Raw genomic sequence first — 17,918 nt, forward strand, 5'->3', positions numbered from 1 at the left:
ACATATCTAAAATACCGTTTTGAAAGAGTTACATGTTTAAGTAATACATTTTTAAATGGAACCGTAATGATTAAACAACATGTGATAAATACATCAATTTATTTAATCTTAGAAATATTTTTAAACACCGTCTGAACAAAACATACCAAACCCAAACTGATAGAACGAAAGAAAAAAAACTCGTTAAGCAACATTGATGCATTACCATTATTCAAATAAAAAATAATGCATTCAGAGCTCTCGTTATCTTCACCTATGCCATGCGTAATTTCTCGGCCATCTTCAAAGATGCTCGAGTCGGAGGCTTCTTAGTGTCGAGATCACTTGGACCTGATAATGTAGTCGGTGCTCCCTCAAGAGCACTACCACCAACGTCCACCTTAGCAGAGACTGAGTTCATTCCAGGCATATCACCACCATCGTCATCATTGCCCGTCTGATCAAACCAAAAGTATAAGAACTATTTCATACTACGGAAGTAAGCGGCATGAAATATGCATCAAAACTAAGCAGACGAAAACATAACCATTTGTAACAAAAAAAAAAGGTTGCCTTGAGAATAAAAACTAAGAAAAAATGAAACATCACATCATTTTATCACAATTACCACTTATATGTGGAAGCATATTTACACTGCATATGAAGACTTGAACATTAACTTTTCCCATATTTAATCATCTTATCTTCTATAAAACAATATATTCATCACTCACCAGCAAGAATTGAAACGCAAAACACAACACAAACTTGAAAAAGATCAAAGCTAATACCTGGAGTTGCAGAAGGCCATAAAGATCATGCTCCACAGCCCCTGCAGGACAAGATTCTTTAACGCCATGAACTTAACACTTTATGCTTCCAAATGATTAAATCTAACTTTCTTTGAAGCTACCATTTTCTTAGTCAATAAATCTTCGCCTTATACACATTGCTGTGAATATCTTTCACAATCTATAATTTTAAGAATATTAAATCATTCATTACATTAAAAAAAAAAAGAATAATTAACCAAATTAACTAATTTAAAAGGTATCTAAAGCTAAGGAAAAAAAGCGTTTAGAGTCTTACATACCGGAAGAGACCAACAGAATTAGTGTTGTTGCAGGTCACGCAAGTAAAGGCTAAGACAGTCAGTTGAAGCTTCTTGGTCCACCTAGAGCGAGAGACGAAACAACACCATGTGTCCATCTCATACTGGTGGAGCAAGACGGTTGACATTCACGTCGCTGCAACACATGTGTAAAGAAAGCATAATCAACAAACGGGTTCAAGATTTATCATTCAAAAGAGTTTGAATAACGACCTTAACACAGAGTTTTGGATCATCAGTACCAATAAACAGGGGTAACGTCACCGGAAAAATCAAACTACAAAAAATAAAATTTTAAAGAGAAACTTACATTTACATCCACAAGCAGCATATCAATCCACATAAGCTCCCCACCCTTTTTGACGTTCCTGGCCTCCCAGAACCGCAGGAGCCGAGCCTCGACGAAGGAGGAGCACTTGCCGGACTTAGGTCAGAGAAAAAAAACCTAGTATTAGCCATTTCACAAAATTTTAGTTTGAGATCTTTGAGATATGAAGGCAGATGAGATGAAGAGATGAATACTCACACATATTTAATTATACGGGAGGTCCGACTTTCAGATCGAAAAAAGCGCATTGGAGACTACGTAGTGGATGGGCGAATGAATGAGAGTAAACATGAACTCACCTCTTTACTCAAACCGTTTCAGAAGAAGAAGAGACGACAGCTCCTCCTAACCAAAGTCATTAGGGTTAGAGAATTCTAATATTCTGTCGGGCCAGAACATGTAATAATTTTGCATAAACAGGCCCATTCCGAGACGCAGCCCATTTCGTAAGCGTTTAAATGAAACGGTGTGCATCCTCCATTGCTGACGTGTCAACACCTCCTGCAGCGACTTATCTACGTAGCAGAGGACGTGGATGGCTTAAGAAAAAGAGAAACATTGTTTTATATATATAAAGAATATAAAGAATTTGGTCTATTAGAACAAGCTTTTGACATGTTGACCCAAAAAAAAAACAAGCTTTTGACATGTTGACCACTATCGCCTTTTGTTCCAAATTTATGTGGAAATCCTGGCAAATAGCATGTCTCCAGATACCAATAATCATATGCTCTAATGAGTTTGAGAGCTTATGGTTTAAAATAACAATTATGGACATGTCACACATCCCTTCAAAGTGTAGTTGAGTAGATTATAAAATATTGAGCTGACCTAAATACTAATTGATCAGTCAAAATAAATTATGGAATAATTATATGTTTTTTTTTTCTAAAAGCGGAAGAATATTTATTTGACCTTGTATAAATAAAAGTTTTACCTATATTAATTACTAAACGTGGCTTTAAGCGCGTGACCTTGTGTTGAAAGCAAATTAACGGTTCACATCTCACGTAGATTTAAACCTACGGCTGAGATCTTTATGTTCTGTATAAAGGGTTTTCTTTCTTCATTAATTAGACTCAACCATCAAACGCGAGATCAAGAAAAAGAAAATGGCGAATACGAATCTCCAAGAGATGGTCGTCGGCGGCGACGGGGCGTTCGACGCTATTTTCCATCATTCGACCCAACGGTGGCTGGAGCACGACGAATTGGATGCCGTTTTAGACAGGCAGGACCAGCCGAATCCTCCGTTCAACATCACCGTCGAGTTACTCGGCCCTGGGCCCCCTTTTGTCGAAGGTCTCTTTTCAGATAACTACGACTGGACGCCGGTGAACCGACCCAGACAACTCAACTGCTCGTCGATACGACTCGGACCGGTTGTTGGGTGTACCGTCGCGACGGAGGAGGAGAATTCGTCAGAAGAACGCATCACCCCCAATACAGGCCGAATCTGGCGCTCATTCACTATCGACGGGAGAAGAAGGGGACGAGGAGGCCGAGGAAGAAGGGGCGGCGGAGGACGACGATGAAGGCGGTGAAACTACGGATGAGACTACCGATGATGATCTTGAAAACGATCCAACCTATGTTCCAATGCTCTTGCTTGATTATGTATGTATTGGAAACTACTCATATGTTTTCTTTGTTTGATTTCCATAGGATTGGACGATTGTGATGCAACCCCTCCCACAAATGCCAAACCTATTCAGGTATTTGTATAAAGATTGATTTTTTTTTTGAGCAAAGCTTGGTTTTTGACTTTGTTATGTGGGTTAAGGTTGACGTTACATTTACCCTTTTTCAGGATAAGAACCTTGGATTAGTTTAGCAAGCAGTGTCATCCCTTTACAAGCGTAACATTTTGAGATTGACTCACAAGTTCTTGACCTTGTCGCTTCAAGATATAGCCAACATGGTCCAACTTGCTAATGCTAAGGAGGCGGAAAGGCTTGTGCTCCAGATGCTACTGTATTCTCTGTGACCCACACTTGGTTTTTTACTATAACTGTTATATGACAATACCATGGTTTTACTTTTTCACATGTTTTTAGCGGTCATGGAATTGTGCTTTAGTTAACTCGATTGAAGTGCTTTTTCTCAGGCTGTCACTGCTCCATTGTATACTGTCAACGCCATAGCTCTTGAGGCGTATAAAAAGTACTTACTGGTGACTCTCATTCACTCTGGACAGGTAAGGCTGCGTTTTTGTTTTGATTTTTTTGTTTTTCTAGTTTTCTGCCGTGAGAGCTTGCATGTTCTTTGAGCCTGGTCCATTGGATGTTTTGAGTAATGTTGGTTTCACTAGTTATAACCTGTTTCTGATTTTCTCCTTAAGCATTGGCGAGCATCTTATGATGTTTTTCTCATAATATTGTGTTATTTTTAACTTGTGCAGTTTAGTTTCAGTCTCCCCAAGTGCGCTTCTACAGCAGCTAAGAGTAACTTCAAAACCTTTATTGCCCGTGACGTTCGAGGTGTATCTAGCAACCCTGCGGTAACTTTTTTACAACCATCTCCCTCTCTCTTTCCTCTTTTAGCTTTTGCTTTTACTCTGGTTGTTTCATTTTATATGGTCTTATATGATACATCCTTGTTCTGTTATGTATCAGCTTATATTCTCAATAGCCAGATCTGAGGCGGTGATTGATGCATACTTGGATGGACTCGAGGCGTCTGGACTTGATGACTTCTCAAGAGTTACAAGTGTTGCTTCCTTCTTTGTCAGTAGGGTGGATACCCTCATGGACAAGATGCTTGAGAATATTGGTACCCCAGAAGCACTAGACCTCCGTGGCAAGGTAAAAAAGCTAGGTTCACAGTTTATGAGTTTGTGGCACCTGATGTGTTGTTCTTGCAGGCGGCTGTGGCTCAAGCTGCATTAGCATACCAACTATACCAGAAGAAGTTCTCAGGTCCAAGATGGGAAGCTTTGGTGAAGAAAGGTGCCAAGAAGCAGAGGCTTCTCTGGGCCTCAACAAGTGTTAAGAACCCAGCTTACTCTGACACTATATATGTCGCTCCTCTCATTGGACCTCATACTGTGAGTCAATGTTTTGTTTGCCCGTCTCATGTTTCACTTGCCCACTTGTGAACACGTGTTTCTATTGTTTTGTTTGGGTTTTTAGGTGTCAACCATGCCGGATCAATCCCGTGGAAACATTCATAGACCATGGAACGGTGAAGAGGACGATAGATGCGAATGTGTCAGATGCCGTTTACAGGGCACTAGAGAAGCTGGGAATAGACTGGAACGAGGTGGGAGACCCTGCTGCTTCTCGGACAGGTCCTTCTGAATGTGCAATGGGAGATTTTGGTATCATCCCAGACTCATCACGGGTGATTGGTGGCCTATAAGTGCCTTGTTCTGGATCATGTATACTGTCTTAGTTTCATATACCGATTGAATCCGTGATTCTTTTTTTTCCTCTGTAGTATGCTTCATTGTTATCCTCAACATGTAAATTTCAAAGGGAGATATACCCCAAAGTAGAGTGTGACTAGAGTAACGTCCACCTGTTTCAGCAACAAAGTTTAGATTTTTCCATTCACTTCAAAGAAAGATTTAGACAAAAATGTGAAAAGGAGAGACCTTTATGTATCAGAATACCCACTTCAATTCTCTAAATCAAAAACAGAGTAATAACAGAATGAATTCTATGAACACAAGATTACAAAATACCCTTTTGTTCCGATGATTCAGAGACTCTTCGGATGATTCTCAGACAAGACTCTACCGCATGCTCTCAAGTTCTAATGAGAAACCAGCAGAAAAAGCAAAGATCTTTGTCGTATTATTTAGTTGGTTGACTGACGACATAGGAAGGAAGAGGAAGGTGGATAACCCTTTTTTGTCTTTTTGTGCGGATATCATTTTAAAGGAATCTCGGAACTGCCTAGACCAATCGCAATTTGTTTTGTTACAATCCCGGTTATGTTCGGTTTAAGATATGGGTTTCTTCGTTTTTTTTTCTGTTGGTTCAAGCATTGAAGAAGTGAGGTTAATGTCAAGTATTTATAATTTATTCATTATCAAACCAGTCAATGTATATTATTTCTTTTTTTGTCAACATTGGTATATTATACTATTATATTTTAAAAAGTAATTATACTAAATTTATTTTCAAAACAGTCAATTTATATGTATTTTAAAAATTATTAAGCTAAATGTACTTTCCCTTGGTCTAGTGGTCTTGAGATTGGGTGAGTACTCTAAGTCACTATTCTAACTCTATCATGGAGGAATGATTTAGGCCTTAAACAACGGCTAATTGTCTATAAAAGGACTATAACGTCTACCGATTAATAAGAAAAACAAAGAAAAAATAGAATCACATCAGTTTGTTAAATGAAAAAAACCTGTAAAAATAGATCAGCAACTTCAGAAACTAATAAAACTCCATAAACAATAGCCACCCACTTTCTGAACCCATTAATTAATAATGATATCTTGATCAACTTTTGTGTACTTGTTGTGATGCGAAAGCTATGTGTCTCAGTGGATCCAAGAATATTAATTCCATTTAATAAGCACTAAAGGGAGCTGTTGGCAAAGAAAATTGAAGCCAGGGGAGAGGGAGACATATCAAAACGGCTAAAGCATTATATTAGTATAACTTTTTGTAGTGATGCACAATTCATTTGAAAACAAACAAATCTAATCATTCTGTTTAAGTAGCTTTGAAGATATAAAACTGCAATGAAGGTGAACATGATTACAGTGGCAAAGCATACAGATAAGAGAATTTTCTTAAAAAAATCAAATAGTGTTGGTATCGATCAATAAACTCAGCAAAATTCTTGGATCACCCGCAGTGGCGGATGCAGGAAATAATTTTGTTGGGGGCATGAATACTAACCTACAATATTTAAAATGGGTGCATATAGCTTAGGTTTTAACAAATTACACTAAATTTTCAAATGTTGTTGGGTTCAGTGGCCCCCGTCTCGTTACATGTGGCTCCGCCACTGATCACCCGTTGATAGGAATATAAAGCTGTTAAATATTTTCTTGGATCACCTTTTTTTTTGAAAAAGGGATATTTTCTTGGATCACTTGTATCAATACTAAAATAGCTATTTTTTTTGGATCACTTGAAAGCTATGTATTAGTATTCATTTCTTCGAATGATGTGTATTTTCTCGAGATTTAATTTCTGGTTTGGTTTTCTCGAAATAGTTTATACTAAAATATTTTGTAAATTATTTTAAAACGTACTTAATGGGTTAGTGAGTCAACTCCATTATTTCTCAAGATCGTTGTCAGAAAATATAGAAGTGATTTGGTTGTAAACAAAAAACAAGCAAAAGTGTTTTGGTTGGCTTCTCAACATACTCTGAGAGTTAGTGTTTCTGTCGTGTAATGGAGCGGATTCCACTTTTGAAGTTAAGGTAGCGGAGCATATTGAATTAGTAGGTGAAACTTAAGTGTTATTGTACTAACCAATATGTTAGTCAATACATTTCATAAACTAAAACGTTAATTAGTAGTTGACAAGTGACAACCCACAATTTTATACTCTAAATTATTATTTAAATTTGTGATTTTGCCTAATAAATCTACTTTATTGGTCATTTGCATTGTCTATACTTACATAAGATTGTTAAAAATGTTACTAAAACTCTCATTTGTTAATTATGTTTTCCTTTTTGGCTAAAAATATGATTTTTTTTTGTATAGACAACATTTGCTACCTAGGCAGAAAAATTGGGATAACTTTTATGAAAAGAGAATATAATAATCTGATATATAATATATAAGATGTAACCAAGCTTTAATTTACATAAAATGGCACATTTTATTTAGCTAACAAAACTGGCAAGGCCATGGATGCCAAACTTTACAATGGGGATAAAGCTTCAATCAACATTTTTTTTCCTCTCCATCCATGGAAGCTTTTTCAGAAATCTATTCACCAAGAACCCTAAGTAACTTAAATCGGTAAAAAACACACTGTAACTTAATCTTTCAGACTGTAAACTAGAGCTTTTAACCCACATATTCAGCCGTTCTCTCCCCAATGGTGAAGTCACCTTCTTCAAATGACCCTCAATGGTTCATCTAACAGCTGCAGACACTCTTGCGGGTTGGCATAGAAGTAATCTTCTTCCTTTGGTTTATTGGGAATCACTAACCGTCTCTTCGGGCTTCCCATACGAGTAGAGTGAAATGCCTTCACCATGGACGAGAACACATCCCAAGTCAACAACCCTTCGATAAATTCATCTATCAGCTTAACTAAGAATTTCCTATTCAGCTGAACTGTCTTCTTAAATCCCAAGAACCTGTAGAAAAAAATGGTGTCAGCCACTCCGGATGTAGATAGGAGAAGATAGAAGAAGGAAGATAAGGACATTTCACCTGCGATGACCTTCAACGACTCTTGCCATGTTCCCATCATTAGTTGGAACAAATATATCGCTCTCAACAGCCACTAGGTAATCAAGTGCAGCCATTTGAGATGAATGGTTCCGACAAAAATCAAGATCAGAGGAATCTAGTAGCGTTTCTTTCCGGACCTGAGTTAGGTTTATGAGAATGTAAGTCAATGGAAGTTATAAGTTCGGAAAAGAACAGTAGAAAATGAAATGACTACTTACCACATTTGGAAAAGCGTCTGTTAAAGCCTTCATCCGCCTTTCACCACCGTAGATTTCACCAGCAGCTATGTAAAGCTGAACGTTACGGTCAATGCCCAATGCAGTCAGCGTGAGAGCAGTTTCCTCAGGAGTTAAAGGACAAAGGCCTTCTTTCCTCTTCACCTCAGAGTTTATGACTTTCTCCTTCCACCATGGATAAGCATATCTACAAGAAAAGATGGTTTAATCCATCAAAGTCTGAACAACATGAAAGATTAGATTTTCGGTTTTTTTTTGTGTTGTACCTCATTCTTGTTAGTTCTTCTTCTTCTTCTTCCTCAGGGTTGCAACCATGTGAGCAACCGGAAAATGCCAACATATCCATCTCGTATCTGAGATGCAGGACGAGAAAGGGACCTTTCTCTCTCAGAATATTGACCACTCGTCTACCTAATTCTTCGATTTGAGGAGTGAACTTAAGTCCATTGAAATTCACTCTGCACCTCAACTTCTGAACCTCCACAGGCAGTCCATTATTAGCTAGTCTTGAATCCGTTTTATTCAGGTGTAAGACCTTGTGCTTCTTCACCAATGGAAGAATCTGTTCCGGTTTGAAGAATTTAGGACCACAAGAAGCAAAGAATAACTAATCTCTAACCTAGGAATATTAACCTGATTTTGGTAGTAAGACATGTTGGACCAGCTAATAGGAGGCATTGCGTGGTACATTCCAAGCTCAACTCTTTTCTTAACCCTTGGAGGCAACTCTTTAAGTATCCGAACTTCATCTCTTAATGAAGTTATGAAGTGATCCACATCAAATATGTCTTTAAACTCACTGCACCAAAGAAGTAAACAAATTTAAGAGATTGTCCAATTGAGAAATAAAAAACAGAGGTCAAGAAGAAGCTTTAAGTGATGATGACAAACACACCTTGGATCGTTCCAAAACGAGGTCTTGTCAAGCTCAGGCACAACAAGTGTGACATTCATGAATCTTGCAACAGTCACCATATCGCATATCTGTAGAGAGCAGACAACAAAGAAAGTAAGTAAAACATATCACCAAGAGACTAACTTTGCACATAGAAATCGTTTTCTTACAGCTGCTCTCATTTGATTAAGTCCTCCATTGCAGGAAACCATAAGATAACCATTGTTCTGGTATACCCCTGAGAAAACAAAAAGATTAGTTTCCAAGTTTAGCTACATTATTACTCAAAACTCCAACACTTACTTTTAGGCGGAAGGGCGATCTTAGCAGGGAGAGACCTCATCTCTATAACCGTGGAAAGATCATGTTGATTGAAGCAAGAAGGCCAGCCTTTGAACAACCTCGGCCCCCACATCTCTCCCAAAGCCATCAAATGAACGAAACAGCTCCAGAGCAACAATACGGTAACAGCACGAATCATCCATAGGCTCATACGAGACCTGGAGACAAAGGAGCTCCTGAGTTTCTCAACTTTAGTCTCTCCTAAAAGCCTAACCTTCATCTCCCAGAGTTTCCTGTGGTAAAGAAACTTGTCCGTTTTACACATGTTTGGTTGGTTTCTTCTAAAATCACCTAACTACCCCTCTTCTTCGCACAGAGATTCTCTCAGAGGCATTTCATCGAACACTTAATGACGCTCTCTGTGAGCATTAATCACACCTCGAAACAAAAACAGTTTTTTTTTTCTAAGTTCCCACGATCGTCGTCTTAATCTAAGGTAAACCCAGATCTTGCTCGACTGAATAAAATTAAAAATAATAATAAAAGAGGAAACTTTAGGTTTTAAAAATGAAAACTTTAAAACTCTCAGAAGCAACCCAGAACAAGTGATGAGGGCAACACTTCAAGTTACAGACACAATGAGAGAAAGCTTTGTGATTCAGCAATGGTGATCGACCCTTTTAAATCAAAGCAACCGCAGAAAAATAAAATGCTTTGATTTAATTGGTTGATGAGATTTTCCGTTCAGATTTCACCGGAGAATAGAGAAGAATGCAGGTCGGAGATATAGGGAGAAGAAGAGAGAGTATGGTTTTTCTAGTATGTACCAAGGAAGGAAGGAAATTAAAAGGATGGTCTTTTCTATTTCGTCGGCAATAACTGTTATTTATAGTGCTTTTTTTATAACGAAGTTGTGATAAATATTTTCTGTAATAGCGTTTGGGATTATTATTTTTCAACAATGATTTTATACAAAGCCAAAGTAGACCTTTAATTAAATAAAGTAATAAAGTATATTATCTTTTTATTCGTACTTATTGTTGGAGAAACTCACACGGCGCAGCGGAAATACTAATGGTCGTGTTCCCCTGACCTTGTGCGAACCTGTGAGGAAAATACTTCGACGATGGCAAGATATCAAAGTTGCGATAACTAAATGAGACACACAATTTTTACGTGGAAAACCTCCTCGATGTGAGAAGGAAAAACCACGGGACCGTAGTTCACTCAAAAATCCACTATATAAATGGTATGAGTACAACCACGTCCTCCCTGTTCAACAGCCTGAACAGAACAGAGACACTAGCTTCAAAGAGCTATCTCCAACACAAACAACAACAACAAGAGAGCAACACAAAGCTTCAAAACCGGCAGCAACCAAACGACCTCAGCTCACAAAGATTCCGGCTTCCAGAAACTAATCCAACCGTACAAATCCAAGATAAACAAGTCGACAATACCTCTGCCAAATTTCAGCTCAAGAAGAGAAGATCTCACCGTCGGATTTACCAAACACCCAAGACTGTCCCGCTGAAGAACTGTGACGATCAGCTTCACTAAAACTCCTACAACAGAAGATCCAACCGTTGAAATCCAAATCCCTTCGGTGAATCTCTAACCCACTGACTGAAGAAGCTTTCCACAAAATATCAGCCCGATCAAGCTCCGTTTGATCCTCCAAAACCAGTCTTGAAAATATCCTGACGAGTTTTCTCCTCCTTCTCTCTTCTTTCTCTCTTTTGTCTCTTTCTCTAAACTCTATTATTGTGAGTCTACAGTTCAAAGGGGAACATCACTAATTACTTAAGGTCATGAGAATTATTATGTCTCATGCCCACTTGGTTCTCTCCATCTAGGGGGGACCCAACAAACTCCCCCTCCGACTAGATGGAAGAAACATCCATTCCAGCTATCTCTCGGCATACCTCAAGCTTCCCCCTCGGTAATGACTTCGTCATCATATCAGCTCCATTATCATCCATATGAACTTTCTCAAGTTCCACTTCCTTAGAAGCAACCACATCACGTATCCAATGATACCTCCTCTGAATGTGTTTTGACTTTGAATGAAATGTAGAATTCTTCCCGAGACAAATAGCGCTTTGACTATCACAAAGCAACACATACTTTTCTTGCTTAAAACCGATCTCTTCACATAAGTTCTTCATCCACAACAGCTCTTTACAAGCTTCAACTGCAGCAATGAACTCTGCCTCAGTGGTAGATAGTGCAACACACTTTTGCAACCTTGACTGCCATGCCACAGCTCCACCCGCAAATGTTACCAAGTAACCCGAAGTAGATTTGCTAGAATCAGCATCTCCCGACATGTCAGAATCAGTGTAACTGACAAGCAATGACTTCTTACCTCCAAATGTAATCTTCAAATTAGAAGTCCCTCTGAGATATCTCAAAATCCACTTCACAGCATTCCAATGTTCTCTTCCCGGATTGGAGAGAAACCTGCTGACAACTCCAACGGCGTAGGCTAAATCCGGTCTTGTACAGACCATGGCATACATCAAACTACCCACTGCAGAAGCATATGGAACCTTCGCCATATCTTCCTTCTCCGCATATGTCTTCGGACTTTGTTGACTGCTCAGTCTTAAGTGTGGAGCAAGAGGAGTACTCAACACTTTAGACTTGTCCATGTGAAACCGCTTTAGTACTTTTTCAATGTACTTCTCCTGAGATAAGTGAATCAGCTTCTCACCTCTATCCCGAATAATTCTCATACCAAGAATCTGTTTCACTGGACCCATATCTTTCATGGCAAAGGACTCACTGAGCTGCTCTTTCAACTCCTTAATTCTGTCCATGTTCCTGCCCACAATCAACATATCATCGACATACAGCAACAAGATGATAAAATCATCCTCACCGAACACCTTCACAAATACACAATGGTTTGAATCAGTCTCTGCATAACCATGCTCCCCCATAACAGACTTGAACTTCATGTACCACTGCCTTGGTGCTTGCTTCAATCCATAAAGGCTTTTCTTCAAGCGGCAAACCAAATTTTCTTTGCCCTTTTGCACATAGCCTTCCGGTTGTTCCATGTAGATCTCTTCCTCCAAATTACCATGAAGGAAAGCAGTCTTCATGTCCATTTGCTCAACCTCTAGATCAAGGCTCGCTGCCAATCCAAGTACAACCCGAATGGATGACATCTTCACAACAGGAGAAAATATTTCATCATAATCAATTCCCTTCTTTTGGCTGTAGCCTTTCACAACCAATCTAGCCTTGTGTCGAGGTGGCAAATTATCATCCTCATGCTTAATTATGTACACCCACTTATTAAGCAGAGCCTTCTTGCCCTTAGGCAATTCCACCAACTCAAAAGTATGGTTCTCCTCAAAAGAATCCATCTCCTCATCCATGGCTCCAAACCACTTATCCTTGTGTTCATCCTCCAAAGCTTCATCATAGCTTTCAGGTTCTCCCCCATCAGTAAGTAATACATACTCACTAGGATCATACCTTGTCGACGGTTTAAGACCTCTCTCGGATCTTCTAACAATAGTAGGTTGGTTCTCAGCAGCTGGTGTCTCACCATGATCGTCACCATGATCACCACTACCATCTTCATGTGCGGGAGCATCTGCACTGGGTGCATTATCCTGAACCTCAACCTCAACCTCACCGTGAACCGATGTAGAAGGAGTAGCCTCTGTATCGATCAAACCCTCAAAAATCTGAGTTGGGTTTTTGGACTTGTCAATGTCCTTAATCGTTTGATCTTCCATAAACACAACATCTCTGCTCCTTACGAGCTTCCTCTTAACGGGATCGTAAAATCTGTACCCAAACTCATCATGACCATAACCGATGAACACACACTGCCGCGACTTCATCTCAAGCTTCGATCTATCAACCTTGAGAATATGAACAAATGCCTTACACCCAAAGACCCTCAAGTGACTGTAAGAAACATCCTTACTAGTCCAAACCCTCTCTGGAACATCACCATCCAATGGAGCACTTGGTGACAAATTCAGCACATGAACCATTGTGTTCAAAGCTTCTGCCCAGAAAGTCATCGATAAGCCTGACTGTGAGATCAAACATCTCATCCTCTCGACAATCGTCCGATTCATCCTCTCAGCCAACCCATTCAACTGTGGAGTATGAGGTGGCGTGAACTGATGCCTTATTCCATGCTCTTTGCAATAAGCATCAAATGGTCCAAGATACTCTCCACCATTATCACTGCGGATACACTTCAGCTTCTTCCCCGTTTGTCTCTCAACCAATGCCACAAAGTGCTTGAAATATCCCAGCACCTGATCCTTCGTCCTCATAGGAAATACCCACGACTTCCTTGAATGATCATCAATAAAAGTCACAAAATATGATGCGCCGCCAAGAGATCTTGTCTTCATTGGACCACACACATCTGAGTGTACCAAATCCAGTACCTTGGGTTTCCTAGAAGGTGCGAAAGACTTGAAAGATACCCTGTGTTGTTTTCCCGCAAAGCAATGCGAACACTTCTGTAGGTGCAAACCAGAGATTCCTGGAATCACCTCATTCTTAGACAACACAGCCATTCCCTTCTCACTCATGTGACCGAGTCTCTTATGCCATAACTCCATGGCATTATCATTCTCCACCGCATTAACAACATCTTTGGAGACCTTAGCCTGCATCCAATAGAAAGATGAAGACTTCTCACCTCGAGCCACAATCAAAGAACCGTGAGAGAGCTTCCATTTACCACCACCGTGCAAACTGAAATAACCCTCATCATCAAGTCTTCCCGTCGATATCAGATTCATCCTAATATCAGGAACATGCTTAACATCCTTAAGCACCAGCCTAGTACCAAGACTAGTCTCCAAGCAAACATCACCAATGCCAGCAACCTGAGCCATCGCATCATTCCCCATCTTCACAGAACCATAATTACCCGTAGTATAGGTAGAAAACAAATCCCGTTGTGATGTAGCAAGAGTAGTAGCTCCACTGTCAATCACCCAACTGGTGTCCTGGCATGCGACATTAATGGCATCACCCTCAAGAAGAATGAGAAACTGATCTTCGGTGAGAGTCATCCGATCCACCTTTTCTTCTTGATTTCCTTGCTGCTTGTTTTTCAACTTCCAGCAATCCTTCTTCATGTGCCCTTTCTTATGACAGAAGTAGGACTCCATATTAGTAAATCTATTAGACTTGCTCCTGCTCCTGTTCTTGTCTCTCTTGGGATCTCTACTTGTACTTCTCCCCCTTGACTCAGTAACAAAGACATCTGAACGCGAACTGCTAGCATTCGACTGCCTTCTTGCTTCCTCATTAAGAACACTATTCTTCACTGAATCCATCGAAATAACACCTTCCGACGCGGAGTTACAAAGAGACATCCTGAAAACCTCCCAAGAGTCCGGTAAAGTACCGAGAAGCCACAGACCGTGAATATCATCATCAAACTTGATGCCCATATCAGACAACCTGTTGAGCAATCCCTGAAACGCATTCAAGTGATCTGTCATTGGAGTCCCCTCCTGATACCTCAGCTCAATCAACTTCTTGATCATGTACATCTTGCTGTTTCCGGTCTTCCTAGCATATAACTGCTCCAGCTTCTTCCACAAAGAACGAGCATCCGTCTCAGTCTCAATGTGATGCAACACATTATCATCTACCCACTGCCTTATCAACCCACACACTTGGCGATGCTGCAGCTTCCACTCTTCATCCGTCTTCTTCTCAGGTTTCTGCTCTTCGAAGACTGGAACATGGAATTCTTTAACAAAGAGCAAATCCTCCATCTTGCCCTTCCATAGATGATAGTTAGCACCATTCAAGCTTATCATCTTGCTCATATTTTCCATCTTTCACACAAGCAAATAATAACCCAAAGTTATCAAAACCAAAGCTCTAAAACCTGAAGCTCTGATACCACTCTGTTGGGGAAAGTCACACGGCGCAGCGGAAATACTAATGGTCGTGTTCCCCTGACCTTGTGCGAACCTGTGAGGAAAATACTTCGACGATGGCAAGATATCAAAGTTGCGATAACTAAATGAGACACACAATTTTTACGTGGAAAACCTCCTCGATGTGAGAAGGAAAAACCACGGGACCGTAGTCCACTCAAAAATCCACTATATAAATGGTATGAGTACAACCACGTCCTCCCTGTTCAACAGCCTGAACAGAACAGAGACACTAGCTTCAAAGAGCTATCTCCAACACAAACAACAACAACAAGAGAGCAACACAAAGCTTCAAAACCGGCAGCAACCAAACGACCTCAGCTCACAAAGATTCCGGATTATTATTTTTTAACAATGATTTTATACAAAGCCAAAGTAGACCTTTAATTAAATAAAGTAATAAAGTATATTATCTTTTTATTCGTACTTATATGCATGCACTCATATGTATTTTGGTGATAAATAAAGAATATAGAGAAAAATACTAGGAGTACATCTTATCTATTTATTTAGTTTTCACTATCTAAACCACATTAGCAGCCCTACTAATTAATAATGTCGTTAAGCAAACCTAATCACGAAGTTAACCGTCAAAACTATTAACAAAAATATATCTGAACTGAAAGCATACAATAATCAAAGGTGTAAACTTACGATATGGTCCACATTTTTAATCAATTTAGAATGTCTGCATAATATGTATTTATTTAGTAAGATAACTAACTATATGCAATTGTTTTGAAAATAGCATATTCTAGACTTGTGGAACTCTCACTTATGACATCCATTGGACAATGAGAGATCCAAAGATAATATTAAATTTGTGGCAAATAAATAAAGTAAAGTAGGTCTTCAGTATGTATAATAAATAAATATGTAAATGGACCAGCTCTGTTTATTACAGTTGTCATTTGTCAATCCAGTACAAAGTATCAAAAAACATTGTGGAATTGTAAGGTTTATTATTTCAAATGAACTCAACGTTCCGAAAAGAAAAAATCATGAAACTATATAACATTTTTTAGAACTAAACACTATACTTATTTGTTTCAGAAAAAAAAAAACACTATCCTTATACAACAACAACTTAAACTAGATTGCTACCTTGATTTCAACCGAAGCATGGTATAGATATGTCCCCAAGTCGAATGCATTATCATTTTCAACATTATAATATTCTAGATTTCAAAAATGCATGTGTATATTTTAGGAACATATCATCTAACTTTGAGATAAGAAGAGACTGAACAGGTGTTTGTGTTTATTTTAATTTGGTTTAAGGATTTTTCTTGTGAAGAGATTTAGTGGTACTTGTAGGAAACAAATGCATGAATACATAAGAAGGAATTAATATGTTTTGTTTTCGAAACCAAGTAACAAATATAAATAGATACATTTAAAACTTTTTAATAAAGCAGCCATTAATAGAACTAAAATAAGATTTCTGGACTGAAAATTTTATTAGATTTTGAGAGCCGATCACAATTTTGTCTTGCTCTGGATGGTTTATTTTAACTAACTGTCAATTACTAATATTTGTAAAACAAGGTACATATTTTAACAAACTGTCAAGGATCCCTTTTAAAGTACAAAACAAACTTATTACTAAAAACCTTATATTCAAATCTTGAAGTATTTAAAAACTAAGAACAACAATATGTAGAGATTCGATTAATATACACAGTCGACAAATCGCCCTAGTGGTTTTATCCAAAATTACAAAGCGTAATTAAAATACCAATTGTATTGTCAGAAGGTTGACGGTTAGAAATTTGTTTTTACTGTAAATTAGAAGGGAAAACATAAATGTATATGGCTTTTATTAATTGTTTTCAATATCTCTATTCAATTTATTCATGTTTTTTAACAACTGTTAAAACTTTATCGATTCATCAAATATATATTATTATATAAAAAAGAATATATATATATATATATATTATTATATGAAATCATTAAACATGTGAGAGGAACTAACCACAGTTTTTAGTTACAGCGGCAGTTTACTTTAAGCAACAATAATCTCTCGGTCAGATTACAGACAACGAAAGATCAACTTTATCATTAAAACATATGTAACGACAATTTTTGAAGAAGAGGAATGTGTACACGTGTGGATGTGAAGTTATGAGCATTGAACAGGTTATAGATACAAGTAAAGCTCACGATTACATCAATAAATAAATAACAATATATAGATGCTGTTCGGTTATAAAATCTCGATCAATCTCCTTCATGTTTGCTATTCAAAAAACGACTGTTAATTGTATAATATATCGATACAAATTTCGTTTAGTTAAGATCGATTGATATACATTTTTGTTTTGATTGATATACACTTTTTCTTTTGGTTTAAGGCTGTATAAGCATGCATTGTCTTATATGCAAGCATTCGTTTCCCCCATCGGACAGATAGTCGCAGCAATTTTGCTCTTCTTGAGCTATCCTTTAGCAATGTGTGTTATGTTTAGCAATAAGCGTATTGTGCCGTAAGCCTGTTGAGTTTAGATCGATTGAATATTCGAATGTATATTATTTAATCGCGTGAGGGACAAGAAAAACGATCTGGAGTATAAAACCATGCATATTTATCGGTCTGAAAATTGTAGACTAGTCTAATAATTTCCATTATTAGTACGTAGTGAAATACTAATATATTACTTGGTAAATAGTCATAACTATGTATTAGTAACCAAGAACCATTAAAAGAGACATTGAGGTATTTACACAATATGATCAAATGTCAAAATTGAGCTG

At 38.3% G+C, this 17,918-nt stretch overlaps 1 protein-coding gene, 1 long non-coding RNA gene and 1 pseudogene across 2 annotated transcripts; 1 reads left to right on the forward strand and 2 right to left on the reverse strand.

The window, feature by feature from the left end:
- Positions 1–82: 82 nt before the first annotated feature.
- LOC106432489 lies at positions 83–1,792 on the reverse strand. Its single transcript, XR_001286410.3, has 5 exons — positions 1,617–1,792; positions 1,401–1,535; positions 1,073–1,226; positions 771–811; positions 83–436 (listed from the first exon to the last, which is right to left on the reverse strand). It is a non-coding gene; the product is annotated as an uncharacterized LOC106432489 (long non-coding RNA).
- An 842-nt stretch (positions 1,793–2,634) lies between these two features.
- Positions 2,635–4,972, forward strand: LOC106432479 (annotated as a pseudogene).
- Positions 4,973–7,143: 2,171 nt separating this feature from the next.
- On the reverse strand, positions 7,144–10,182 carry BNAC03G07210D (rhamnogalacturonan I rhamnosyltransferase 1). Its single transcript, XM_013873310.3, has 8 exons — positions 9,238–10,182; positions 9,105–9,172; positions 8,935–9,023; positions 8,673–8,838; positions 8,306–8,601; positions 8,022–8,226; positions 7,783–7,940; positions 7,144–7,706 (listed from the first exon to the last, which is right to left on the reverse strand). Exons 1-8 carry the CDS (start codon positions 9,539–9,541, stop codon positions 7,460–7,462), a joined length of 1,533 nt encoding a protein of 510 aa, XP_013728764.1. The 5' UTR covers positions 9,542–10,182; the 3' UTR covers positions 7,144–7,459.
- Between the last annotated feature and the right edge of the window lie 7,736 nt (positions 10,183–17,918).

Source organism: Brassica napus, chromosome C3, assembly GCF_020379485.1.
Source record: "Brassica napus cultivar Da-Ae chromosome C3, Da-Ae, whole genome shotgun sequence".
Taxonomy (NCBI): domain Eukaryota; kingdom Viridiplantae; phylum Streptophyta; class Magnoliopsida; order Brassicales; family Brassicaceae; genus Brassica; species Brassica napus.

Coding starts and splice junctions, on each gene's coding strand:
- BNAC03G07210D (XM_013873310.3), bottom strand. CDS start 9,541: ATGTGTAAAACGGACAAGTTTCTTTACCACAGGAAACTCTGGGAGATG. Junction 8,227..8,305: donor GAAGAACTAACAAGAATGAG/GTACAACACAAA, acceptor CTTTTCTTGTAG/ATATGCTTATCCATGGTGGA. Junction 7,941..8,021: donor CAGACGCTTTTCCAAATGTG/GTAAGTAGTCAT, acceptor AACCTAACTCAG/GTCCGGAAAGAAACGCTACT.